The sequence below is a fragment of the Colias eurytheme genome, chromosome 16, assembly GCF_061535395.1.
Source record: "Colias eurytheme isolate Ceu_HAF_F1 chromosome 16, ilColEury1 Martin Lab GWU primary, whole genome shotgun sequence".
NCBI classification, from domain to species: Eukaryota; Metazoa; Arthropoda; class Insecta; order Lepidoptera; family Pieridae; genus Colias; species Colias eurytheme.
The window spans coordinates 9461679-9475601 of NC_142995.1; the positions used below are offsets into that span (position 1 = coordinate 9461679).

Here is a 13923-nt window from a genome sequence, read left to right on the forward strand (position 1 = left end):
CAGGGGCAATGATCCTTTTTTTTATATAGGCGTGGATGAACGGGCGAGTGGACTCGATTCTACAGCGTATAGACATCTACAGACGTGTCTAGAGATGTGATACCGATGAATTCTCTAAATAAATAAAAAAATCGTATAAGTTACACAACTGGTAGCTCCAAAACAGCAGAACTTTTTTCAGAAGTTTCAAAATTTCTAAAATCACACGCGAATCACTTTATCTGCTTATAATCTTGCGATTGTTTGCAAATCCTATAAAAAAAAATACAAAAAGTGCGCTCGCTAGTGAAACTCAATTTCCAGTACATCGGCGTGCTGCCGTTCTTCATCAAGGTGGAAGGCCCCGACCAGTGCCGGCAGGGCGAGCAGCTCGGCCTGCGGGTGGTCGTGTTCAACTACCAGCAGCAGGACATTGAGGCGGTGGTCGTGTTGGAGGCCTCGCCGCAATACAAGTTCGTGCATGTCGAGGAGCACGGCATTGTGAGTGAAACCATTTGTTATCATGCTTGTGAGGAATACTTTCACTTCATTTTGGCTCTGTGTGGCGTGTTGTCTCTTTCTATTTTAAGCAAACTTAGTGCTTTGTTTTGTTAAATTTCTCCGTCTTAATTGTGCAACTTGTGAGTGTTCTTGAACTTAAATGAATGATTGAATATAAAAATTGTTATTATTAATATGGTTGTTGGAAAAAAAAATTGTGTAACATTTTTTTGTTACGCGTGACATTTTTCCGTTACGCGCCATCTTTTTCTTATCCCTACCACGCATGATTCGACGTATTTCTGTAAAGTTGCATATAGTAAATTATTTTTTGAAAAATAAGGTCATAAAGAAGTTTCACTTTTTACGTGTGTACATTAGTACACGCACACATTTTTTTAAATATGTCCTGTTATAGTTTTGTTCTACCTTATTTCTAAGTAATCACATCATCTAGCAGTGTAATTGACCTAAATTATTTACTAATAATTCATTGCTACCCAGGTCCGCTCGTACAACCCGCGCACGTCGTTCGGCGAGCACCAGTTCTTCGTGTACATATACGCGGGCGACGCGGCCACAGTGCACATCCCCGTGGTGCCGGCCGCGCTCGGCCAGATACACGTGCACATACACGCGACCACACTGCACGGCGTGCACAGAGCTACTAAGACGATACGGGTCGAGGTGAGTGTATATACAGGGCTTTTGAAGTGGGATATCAATGGAGATATTAAAAAAAGGAGCGTGCCTGCCCCCCTAGTCAAGTGGCTTTCTGTTGGCGTAGCGTTCAATAGAATAGACTACGAATGTATGAGATTGACGTAGGCTGTAGACAAACGTATCTACAGGTTACGTCAATCTCATACATTCGTAGTCTATTCTATTGAACGCTACGCTAACAGAAAGCCACTTGACTAGGGGGGCAGAAGTGAAACATCTTTGGCAAGATTCGAAGATATCCAAATCGACGCCTTACTTCGTGACGTGATGGTATTGCCATATTGAAAGTTTACTCTCAACGCGCTTAGAAGTTTCACTTCAAAAAATACAGTTTACGTGAGCGTACATAAGACCAAGATACACAAGCGCTGCTAAAATTTGAAAAAGCGTTATGTTTATTTTGTTTTATCTATTCTGTGATAATGCAATGTGGTGCACAGCAAAAATTAATCTCTCGTTCATGGTTTTATTTAAATACATACAATAAAACATGTAATTCAACACTTTCAAGAATATTTAATTTCCTTTCAGAGTTAAAAAACTCGTATACGAAACTTTAATAGATTACCTTATCTAAATATAGTGTAAAATCTTCACCGATTATTATAACAATGCCCTATTTGTTACACTACATAAAAAAAATAATTTAAAATAAATCTTTTCCCCCCAGGCGGACGGTCTCCCCCAATACCGGCATCAGTCTGTCCTACTCGACCTCTCGAACCGCGCGTACGTGTTCCAATACATGCACGTCAATGTAACCGAGACACCAATCATTCCATACGAAGTGGACAGATATTATGTCTTCGGGTCGAATAAAGCGACGATTTCCATTGTGGGTGACGTGGTTGGACCCCTGTTTCCGACTATGCCTGTTAACGCGACTAGTTTGTTGGATCTGCCGATGGTTTGTGTTTTATTTGTTTTGTTGTGATAAGTTTTAATGTTGACCGAGTTGAGTTGGGATGAAAATTAAAAAAATGTAGTCTATGTTACTAAGGAATATTTAATTCATCTTTTAAAATACAAAAAGTAAAATCACTAAATTAGTTAAGATATTATCGAATAAATAGAATTGATAGAACATACGTATCAATACTTCTGTATGATATCATAGATAATTATAGAACTATCAAAATATTGTTTTGTCTTTTTCTTTTTGTTTGTTATAACTTTGAAATAAGTCAATTACAAAATTTTCTTCTTTCCTACTAACTAACAATCACAAAATTCCACCCGCAGGAGTCAGGCGAGCAGAACATGTTCAGTTTCGCGGCGAACATGTACCTGACGCTGTACATGCGTCTCATCAACCAACGCAACCGCACGCTCGAGCGAGACGCGTTCGCGCACATGAATGTGCTGTATCAGCGGCAAATGTCGTATATGAAACCGGACGGGTCATTTTCATTGTTTAGGAGTGATTGGTAAGTGTTCTATAAGAGTTTAAAAATAGAATTTTGTCTTTGGCTGGTTGTAAAAAAAATAATAAAAAAATTAATAAAAAAATAGCGCGGTCCTCGCAGAATAAACAGGCCCAGTAGACAAAGTAACAATTACAAAACGATAACGAAGTTAGAAATCGCAAAAATGTATGGGATTGACATACGCCGCGTTAGATCACGTGGTCTATCTAATGTCAATCCCATACATTTTTGCGATTTCTAACTTCGTTATCGTTTTGTAATTGTTACTTTGTCTAAGGCCCCTGGTTTGAAAAAGGAATCTTAGAATGTTGTCTTTGACTGATTTAAAAAAAAATGAATAAGAAATAGCACGAAATCCCCCCTTATTTTATAATGACGTGCACAACTGCACATGAACGTGAACGATGTTATTTTTTCTAATTTTGTAACTTTAATTTTAAAATATGCAGAAATGCTTATTATTATTATTTTTTATTAGGAACCAATCTGCATCAAGCGTTTGGCTGACGTCTTTCTGCGCTAAAATCTTCCAAGACGCATCCTTCAACGAATGGGAGAATTACATTTACATTGATCCTAATGTAAGTTTATGAATTTAATTTTGATAATTTAATAAAAAATTAATTGAAAATTATTTAATTTTCTCCTTTCGGGCTACAGTTACTTATGGTCCTTTCCTTTTTTACAGTTTTTTTTACGGTTACAGTTATATTATTTGTATAGTCCAGATTTCCATTTATATTTTTTTCGAACCTTACGTCTCCATTATAATATTGATTTTTGAAGTGCCTCTATCACGTTTATTAGACCTGTCTCCTGTTCTTAATCTTGATAATTTCCCAAATATTCATTTAGTTTAACGTATTTATATTTAAACATACCTGACGATGATGTTTCGAAACCGGTCGTAGTTAATTGTAATAAAAATTATTAAAGTGGAACTAGTGAATTGTGTGTTTCTATTACTATAAATAATAACAATACAAAGTGTAAATTGTATTTATAAATATAATAATAATAAATTCTTTATTTAAGAGTAACCAAGACCCAATTTAAACACAATACATACACAAAAATCAATAATACACATAAAATTAATCTCACAATCATAAAATATAAAAATGATATGTCACAAATAATAATCAATGAAACATACATAAAATCACAGAAAAATTAAATAAAAAATTGGTTGTTTGTAAAGTAGGTTTACGATCGAGATGTTTACGTGATAACATAATGTAGTGGCAGCGCTCGAGATGAGACGGGAGATCGGTCCGTCTCTCTCTCGTTATACCTGCGATCGCGCTCGTGAGGTTTTGGTGTGACACAAGTTTCTGAACATGCCACCCGACTAAAACGATTTTAAAAACGGTATCACGTTAAAATAAAAATTGTATTTATATTTGTAGGTGATATCAATGGCGGTGTCGTGGGTTCTGGAGCACCAGAGCCCCGAGGGCGCGTTCTACGAGGTGACGTGGCTGCCGGACCGCAACGCTAACACGACTATAGCGGTGCCGAAGGACAGCCAGCTGTATAGGGAGGCGGGCGCGCAACTACGGGGGAGAGAGGTAGATAACAAAAAAAATCACGCTTAAACTCATGAAATTATTACATTGTTATCGATTACTAGCTGCGCCCCGCGGTTTCACCCGCGTGGCCCCGCTCCTGTTGATATGTATTAGTATGATTAATGGGCTATCTAACACCGAAATAATTTTTCAAATCGACCCAGTAGTTCCTGAGATTAGCGCGTTCAAACAAACAAACAAACTCTTCAGCTGTATAATATTAGTATAGATATTTTATTTTGCTTAGAATTTAAATTTATCTCATTTAAGAATAATGTAAATTGCTGCTGGTGAAAAAATTGATATGTAGCAGGATTTTTATTAAATAAACAAACGGTATTTTAGAATGTATTGCATGGATTGTAATTCACAGTTTCAAATAAATACTTCACGTTGTTTTATTGTTGCAGGTGAACAACTCGATAATATTGGAGCGGAATATATCTTTGACTGCGCAAGTGGTTATCACTCTGGAATCCGTCAAGAATCTCAAGGATATAGGCGTCAGAGAGGTATGTAGTTATATCGGGGCCACCCGCAGTACATGCGAGCGATGTCATATTTGTTAACGCAGCAAACTATGGCCACCCTGCATCGCCTTAATGCATACGTATTGTATTTCTTCAAACGCTGCATTTTTGTTTAGAGATAAGTTTATTAGTTTAAGTTTTAGTTTAATTCATTCTGAATGTAGAAAGCACTAATTAAAGACGTGTAAATTAAATCTTGTGTTTTTTAAAAATCGTCCTTCGGTCCGTCGAAATTTGAGTGGCGCAGCCGGTAGGATACTCGATAATATCCTGCTGCCGAGCTATCAGTAAAGCCATAATTAAGGACCTGTGATAGTGCGGTACAGACGAGTATCCTCGAACTATATAAATAACTCCCGCGACGCGTACGCGTAAAAAACTGAATCGCTGCAGTGAAACGCGTACGGAGACTTCAAGGACGAGCATTCAGGATCATAAGTGAAGGACATGGGAGCGAGCAGACTGTGAGTAGACCTCTTCACTCCTGTTTTTCATAGTCCCTGTTTTTCACGAAATCCCCGACCCAAAATAGTCGGCCTAATCATTACGTTTATTTGATTTTGTTCATTACAATTATCGTGATAAGTCGTAATTTTTAGTGTTTAATTTTAATTGTTAGTTATTAGTTAGTGATTTTAAGTGTTACTTTCATTAATTTCGTGTTTTAATCGATAAAACTACGCAAAATGGAAGAGATTAAGCTCATTCCTAGGGAAATACTATGTATCATCCCCAAATTTGATGGGGATGAAAAACTGTTAAACCTATTTATCAATAAAAGTGAATATATTATAAGGTCATTCCAAGATGCGAGTAATAACGCACAAAACTTATATGTATACCATGCCATAACGAGCAGGCTTATCGGTAAGGCAGCTTCACTGCTTAGTGATTACCAAAATATAACTTCATGGACTGAATTGAAAGAAATACTTACCCAACATTTCGGAGACCCGCGATCGGAAGAGTGTATAGCATTAGAGTTAGAAGGGTTAAAAATAAAACAAGGTGAAAGTTACATACAGTTTTGCCACAGAATACAAAACGTAAAAAGTTCCCTATTTTCAAAGGTGAACCGCTTCACAGATGAAGGGGTCAAAGCCGCGAAAATGATCATATACAATAATACTGCGTTAAATGTTTTTCTGTACAACCTCCCGGAGGACATGATCCGGATTGTTAGATTAAGGGGTTGTAAAAACTTAGAAAATGCACTTAGCGTAGTTACGGAAGAAGTAAATTATATACAACAATATAACGCAAAGATTAGTAAGCCAAAACCTATAACTCAAAACACTTTCCAAAATTCATTCAAACCTAATTTTATTACAATGCCTATAAATCAAAACTTTAAATATGGCAGTCCTCAACAGCCAATTGGTTATAGACCGAATTTCGCCCAACAACCCCAACAAAATTTAATGCAACCACCTCAACCTAATTTTATTCAACAGTTAAGGCAAACACCACAAGCCCAAGGCTATAAATTTGGCACACAATCTAATAATAATCACCAATTGCGACCTTTTCAAAATTCCGGTTATAAATTTGGAATCCCAAATCAACAAATAGACCAACCTCGTTTTAAATTTGGCATACAACATGCCCAGGTACCGAACCCCGGCTTAAATAGCGATGTATCAATGCGTACAGCACCTATGAGGCAAAACGTAACTCATAACATATATTACTGCGATGAACCAAATTATGAAAATTACGATAACTCACCCTTAGATTATAAAGAAGACGCCGCGAACGAGTTATACGAGTATACCGATCCGGAAGTAATTGAAAGCAATTTTAATGACAATAATGAATTTCCTGTTACCGGCCTCCGACGAGACAGTGAAATAATTAATTTAAATTATTGTGACAGCTTCTTAAAATTACCACATATTATAGTTCCCGAAATAAAAGCAAAGTTTCTCATAGATACAGGAAGCAGTCGTTCCTTTATAAGTCCGGCCAAAGCGGAAGAATATTTTAGAGATCAAAAACAGTATGAACAATTTACAGTTGTTAGTACCCATGCGCAAAGCACTCATGATGAGGTTATAGAAATTCCATTATTAAAAACTTTTAGAAGCTCACTTTCCCACAAATTTTATGTATACAATGTAGACAGTAAGTATGATGGATTAATCGGATCTGATTTACTTAAGAAACTAGATGCAAATATCGATATGAAGCACCAAGTTTTAGAAACATTTAACGCCAAAATACCGATTATATATAACCCTCCGTTAAAAATCACCTTAGAGCCTCGTTCAGAAACTAGAGTATCAATTCCAACTAACCTTCAGAACGGTGACGCTATATTAGATTTTCAGACTTTTCGTGAAAGCGTTCGTATGCCCGCAGCAATAGTCGACGTGTTAATGAAAGTTAATGTAGATGAAAAGGAGCGAAATCTTCAAAAACACTTCACCGATGAAATAGTAAAAGTTAGTAACGATCAGGCGGGAAAATGTGACCGACCCCTGAAGCCGATTACAATTTCGTCTGATTCAGACCGAACAGTGCCTATCACTAAAAATAATCGCCCAAGGTCCCCATATTCGATTCCGTCACCTGATAGTAGTACAATAACCATGGAAAGCAGCACCTTGACTGCGACTAACAATAATAGCGAAAATATAGATACGGTTCATTCAGCTCGCGATCTTGATACGGAAGGCATGCTGATTCTAGATCAAGCTGTAGATTTCAATAAACAATTAACTCAACAATTTGTAAAAGATCACCACAAACGCACAAAATTCTTATACAAATATCTTACAGACGAAATTATTCATAAGAAACAGGTTATTAAGGATAAGCATGGCGGTGAAAATGATTTTAACATAGACATAGGAGATTCAGTTTACATTAAAGGATTTAACACGAGACGTGCTAAAGATAGGCCTACATATCAGATCACGGGACCAATCCATAGAAATATTGTGCCAGTAACGACACACAATCGTGAGACTAAAGTTCCAATTAAATACATTAAGCGTCCTCCGCAGGTTACTGCTTCTGACGATCCATGTGATCCAAACTCAGGGCCTTCAACTGCACCAGATTAAACGGAATCCCGGAATACTACCCCTCCGTGAAGGCTATGCAGTCGTCAGCAATGACACATGGAGAGTTATTAAGGTGTTAGATTTAAAGATAATATATGACGATTTAGAATTTAATATAAATAGTTATCTATCATTTAGAAATCAGGTTCATAGTTGTATTGATGTAAAATCGTTAGGTTCCGATTTTATTACAACAGAAATACAAACAGATTATCATATGAATTATACTATTGATAAATTTGAACAATTAATTCCGTCTTCTAGATCTAAACGTGGTTTATTAAATCCACTTGGTTCAGTTATAAAAATTATCACCGGTAACCTCGACAACGAAGATGCTATACAATTTGAAAACACTATTGAAAAATTAAAGACTAAACAAGACTCTATAATACATAAGATGACGATCGTTACTGAGATGGTGGGTTCGTTATTAAATGTGGCTGAAATATCTAATAACAATTTCATTGCAATCCAGAATAAGCTAAATGTAATTGATTCGCTTTTAAATGACACAAATTTACATCAAAAGACTAATGAAATTATACATACATATTCTGCATTTTTACATAATTTTATGTCCATTTACGTTAGATTAAGTGAAATTGAAACTGCTGTAGCTTTTAGTAAAATTAAACTTTTACACCAATCCGTTGTAGATACGAAGGAATTATTACTTTTATTAAAAAATATTGAAACTAGCTCTAAGTTACCATTTCCAGTAAATTTAGATAATGTTCTTAAAATTGAACAATTAATAGAAGTACAAACTTATGTAAAACAAAGTCAAATAAAATTCGTAATGACTATTCCATTAATTACTGATGATATTTACTCATATTTTAAAATAATACCTTTACCTATATTTAACACAGAAAAAGGTCAGACTTCCTTTATCCTTCCCAAATACCCTTACATCCTTGTGAAGGGGTTGAAAACGATGCCACTTTCACAACCATGCAAAGAAATTGACGAAGACCGGTTCCTATGCCCGGAAATACTGACATCAACACTATACAAAGACGATTGTTTAACCGATCTTCTGCGACTATCTACAAATGTTTCCAGTTGTCAGCCGATTCCCATTTCCATAGATGACGTGAAAACCGACAATGTTCTACCAAATAGATGGATACTTTACGTAAATTTGGAAACAGTACTTACTAAGGTCTGTGAAAATGAGGTAACCCAAGAATTTCTTCGTGGTACTTATTTATTGGCGTTAGACGAGATTGGCTGCTACGTGAAAATCGGAGATATAACACTAAAGAAATATGAAGCGAATGGAAATGATATTATATACCCAAGTTTACCAAAAATTATATTACCAAATTTGATGAACTCCCAGACCGACAGGAAGCCTGTTAACCTGAAAGGTGCAAATTTAACTGACATAAATATGCTCAGGCATTTAATTGAAAATAGTGAAAATAGTGAAAACCAGATTAATAGTACAGTGAATAGTGCCGTCGGAGTGATTAACATTATAACTTTTGTATTAATCGTAATTATAATTGTAATCGTCATAGTTATTAAGTCTAAATTAAGAAAAATATGTATTCAAGAAAACCCTTCAGATTTTCTTGAAACTGAGGATGGAGGAGTTATATCGGGGCCACCCGCAGTACATGCGAGCGATGTCATATTTGTTAACGCAGCAAACTATGGCCACCCTGCATCGCCTTAATGCATACGTATTGTATTTCTTCAAACGCTGCATTTTTGTTTAGAGATAAGTTTATTAGTTTAAGTTTTAGTTTAATTCATTCTGAATGTAGAAAGCACTAATTAAAGACGTGTAAATTAAATCTTGTGTTTTTTAAAAATCGTCCTTCGGTCCGTCGAAATTTGAGTATGTTTTACTTGAATTTATTAATTGTTTTGTTGTGTGGGTGTCATGCATACAAGGTTTGATTAATAATTATTGGCTTGTTTTTTTTATAAGTTTGTTTTTTTTTAATAATAACATGTTGTGTGGTCACTGTGAATTTTAGAACTTTTTTATATCAAAGCATGTATGACTGTTATATTCTTATACAAATAAAATAAAATTTATTTTGTGTGTTTGTGTGTGCGCACATAAACACAAATGACATCGCAAGGTTCTGTTATTTACGTGTGTGTGTGTGTGTATGTGATCATCATGTACAATGAAACGCGGGCGGGCGGGCGTTACTGTGTGCGTGCGTCCGTGTTTGCGTACGTTTTGCCCTGTTTATTTTATTACTTTTGCACTGCGTCTCCTTGTCCACCAGGTTGTCTGGAAGAGATCGCTGTCTGAGCGATAAGACCGCCTGTTGTGCTCTTTTATTAACAATGTATTGTGTCCTTACTTGTACTTTTCTCTGTGGTGCACAATAAAGTATTTTTGTTTGTTTGTTTGTGCGTGTGGGCGAGTGTGCGTTCTATAATTTATAACCGTGTGGTTAGGGTCTGACGGCGCGCGTGGCGACGGCGCAGCAGCGCGGCGTGGCGTGGCTGGAGCGGCACCTGCGGCTGCTGGGCGAGTGGGCGGCGCCCTACGCGCTGGCGCTCACCGCCTACGCGCTCGCCTGCGCCAAGGCGCCCAGCGCCGAGCACGCCTACCGCCTGCTCAAGCGGCGCCAGCGGGCCGAAGGTGCGTAGCCGTGTATACAGGATGTTCCACTGGCGGTGGATACAGGGTGTCACACTAGTGGTGTACTGAGCTTGAAGAGACTTGTAGTTTTGCATATACTGATTACGTAAAAAATACTTAAACAACAAAACGACGTCAAAAATTATTTGTTAAATTTTTCTTTAAATTCCATGTTGTCATCCCTAACATCGCGCGGCTAGCATATACCAATTCGCTTATATAATAAACATAATATAAGACATAAACTTAACCCTTGGTCACTTCTGCCATTCACTCTCGTTTTAATTACCGCCACGAGACGAATTTCGCAAAATCAAACTTTTTCTCCCATACTGGCATAATTTCTAACACGTATGTTATATGTTCCAAAGGTGGTCTAATATACTGGGGTCAAGAACCTGTGCCAGCGCCGCCATACAAAATGGAGAACCAAAAGCCTTTCCTCTTACCCCGACTGCCTTACAAATATGACTCGAACAACATTGCTACAACTGCGTACGCGCTTCTAGCTTGTATGGATCATCAGGTAAGTGAAATTAAACCAAATTTGTCATAAATTATTAAGTTACAACTCAAAAACTACTACTTCACCAATTTATAAATAACATAAATCAAAGGTCCCAGCAGACAGCCCTGGTGAATACCAAATTTATATGAGAATTTTGCATGAATCGCAAAATGATCGTTTTTTAAGATCAGTTTTGCACGCCTCATAAGCGAAGCGTTGAGGTGGGTACTACTGTCACTTCGCGCAAAACATCTGATTTTTCAAACTTAAAATGTCTTTATGTATCATACATTGCACTTGTAAGATAATACATACACACACATATTAAGAAAAAACACTATTTTTAACATTCATGATATTTTTGATGTCATTTTTTAACCGACTTCAAAAAAAGGAGGAGGTTATCAATTCGGCCGGTATGTTTTTTTTTTTTTTTTTTTTTTTTTTATGTGTGTACACCGATTACTCCGTGGTTTCTGGACCGATTTACGTGATTCTTTTTTTGTTCGATGCGGGATGGTGTCGAATTGGTCCCATAAAAATTTTATTCGGATAGGCCCAGTAGTTTTTATTTTATGAGCATTTTTGTCTGTATTTGTAAATGTTGCAAGTGCAAGTTTGAAGTCGGTTGTTTTTAACGCAGTTATTGACTTGTGTTATTTAAACTAGTTAAAAAACAGTTTAAAAAAGTTCTGTCTTGGACGTCCGTGTGTCTGTATGTGCGGAGGATTTTCTTGTTAACACGATAGCGACCGAAATACTTTACTAATCGAGTCTTTTTTTTTTCTCTTACGCTTGAGTATGCTCAGGAATAGAACCCTTTCATTTTTCAGGGTCTGATTCGATGTGGTTTAATTGTTATTAAATAAACAAAAATAATAATTAATAAATAATTATTAAAAAAAAATTATGCACTTTTGGATTTTCCAAACTATTTTTTTATATTGAGGTTTATATATTATGTATGTATTTATATTCATTTAAGATTTTGCTTTTTCATAATATAATGGGATTTTAATTTTCCTTAGGATAACAATGAACCAATCGTTATGTGGCTCAATTCTCAAAGGCTAAAGGAAGGTGGTTGGGCGTCTACTCAGGTGAGATTTCTCAAAATTTTGTTATTAATTTTGTTGTACATTTTTAAGTTAAAATTAAATAAATGTCACAAAGATTTCTTATGAAACTTTATTTACTCTAAAGTGTTTAACTTTATTACTGGAGCAAGATTTTAATAAAATGACTCGCTTTTGAATGCTTTATTATCCTAAAAACTTTTTCTTTCTTTCTGCGCGTTGAGAGTAAAATTTCAAGGTCGCGTCATGGCAATACGTCATTGAGTAAGACGACGTTTTGGTATCATTGATTCTTGCTAAGGGAGTAACACTTCTGACACACTTGCTCGGTAAACGCGCTCTTTTTTTAAATTATATTTTATCCGTACAGGACACGTACATAGCTCTGCGCGCGCTGATCGAGTACACCAACCGCAAGCGGCTGCGCGACGTGAGCGCGCTCAGCGTGAGCGTGGACGCGGTCGCGCTCAACGGCTCCACGCGCGCGCTGCGGGTGGACAACCACAACCTGGCCGTCATGCAGAGCATTGAGGTGCGTACCCAGCGTGGCGTGGCGTGGCGTGGCGTGAGCGTGGCGTGGCGTGAGCGCGCTCAGCGTGAGCGTGGACGCGGTCGCGCTCAACGGCTCCACGCGCTCGCTGCGGGTGGACAACCACAACCTGGCCGTCATGCAGAGCATTGAGGTGCGTACCCAGCGTGGCGTGGCGTGGCGTGGCGTGAGCGTGGCGTGGCGTGAGCGCGCTCAGCGTGAGCGTGGACGCGGTCGCGCTCAACGGCTCCACGCGCGCGCTGCGGGTGGACAACCACAACCTGGCCGTCATGCAGAGCATTGAGGTGCGTACCCAGCGTGGCGTGGCGTGGCGTGGCGTGAGCGTGGCGTGGCGTGAGCGCGCTCAGCGTGAGCGTGGACGCGGTCGCGCTCAACGGCTCCACGCGCTCGCTGCGGGTGGACAACCACAACCTGGCCGTCATGCAGAGCATTGAGGTGCGTACCCAGCGTGGCGTGGCGTGGCGTGGCGTGAGCGTGGCGTGGCGTGAGCGCGCTCAGCGTGAGCGTGGACGCGGTCGCGCTCAACGGCTCCACGCGCTCGCTGCGGGTGGACAACCACAACCTGGCCGTCATGCAGAGCATTGAGGTGCGTACCCAGCGTGGCGTGGCGTGGCGTGGCGTGAGCGTGGCGTGGCGTGAGCGCGCTCAGCGTGAGCGTGGACGCGGTCGCGCTCAACGGCTCCACGCGCTCGCTGCGGGTGGACAACCACAACCTGGCCGTCATGCAGAGCATTGAGGTGCGTACCCAGCGTGGCGTGGCGTGGCGTGGCGTGAGCGTGGCGTGGCGTGAGCGCGCTCAGCGTGAGCGTGGACGCGGTCGCGCTCAACGGCTCCACGCGCTCGCTGCGGGTGGACAACCACAACCTGGCCGTCATGCAGAGCATTGAGGTGCGTACCCAGCGTGGCGTGGCGTGGCGTGGCGTGAGCGTGGCGTGGCGTGAGCGCGCTCAGCGTGAGCGTGGACGCGGTCGCGCTCAACGGCTCCACGCGCTCGCTGCGGGTGGACAACCACAACTTGGCCGTCATGCAAAGCATTGAGGTGCGTACCCAGCGTGGCGTGGCGTGGCGTGAGCGTGGCGTGACGTGGCGTGAGCGTGGCGTGGCGTGGCGTGAGCGTGGCGTGGCGTGACCGCGCTCAGCGTGAGCGTGGACGAGATTATTTTTAATTTGCGACAGGCGACGCGTCCATAAGAAGACATTTGAGAGTTGACGCCTCTTATTTCTTATGTATTAAAAAAAACAACGAATGTTACGTCATTTTTCACCAGTAAAATAAGAACGGATTAATAAATTAGTATAAGGGCCGATTGTTCAATGCTTGGATAAAACTTATTCGTCGAATAATGTATAAAACTCCAATTCTAAAAACGTAT

At 39.4% G+C, this 13923-nt stretch overlaps 1 protein-coding gene across 1 annotated transcript in view; it reads left to right on the plus strand.

The window, feature by feature from the left end:
- Positions 1-13923, plus strand: part of Mcr (macroglobulin complement-related) — a 40214-nt gene that overhangs the window by 12482 nt on the left and 13809 nt on the right. The window contains exons 19-29 of the mRNA XM_090110593.1: positions 304-480; positions 985-1167; positions 1874-2110; positions 2446-2630; positions 3109-3211; positions 4040-4201; positions 4612-4713; positions 10230-10416; positions 10788-10942; positions 11953-12024; positions 12371-12532. Of these exons, the coding sequence (XP_089966719.1) occupies positions 304-480; positions 985-1167; positions 1874-2110; positions 2446-2630; positions 3109-3211; positions 4040-4201; positions 4612-4713; positions 10230-10416; positions 10788-10942; positions 11953-12024; positions 12371-12532 (1725 nt within the window). The remainder of the gene's footprint in view (positions 1-303; positions 481-984; positions 1168-1873; positions 2111-2445; positions 2631-3108; positions 3212-4039; positions 4202-4611; positions 4714-10229; positions 10417-10787; positions 10943-11952; positions 12025-12370; positions 12533-13923) is intronic.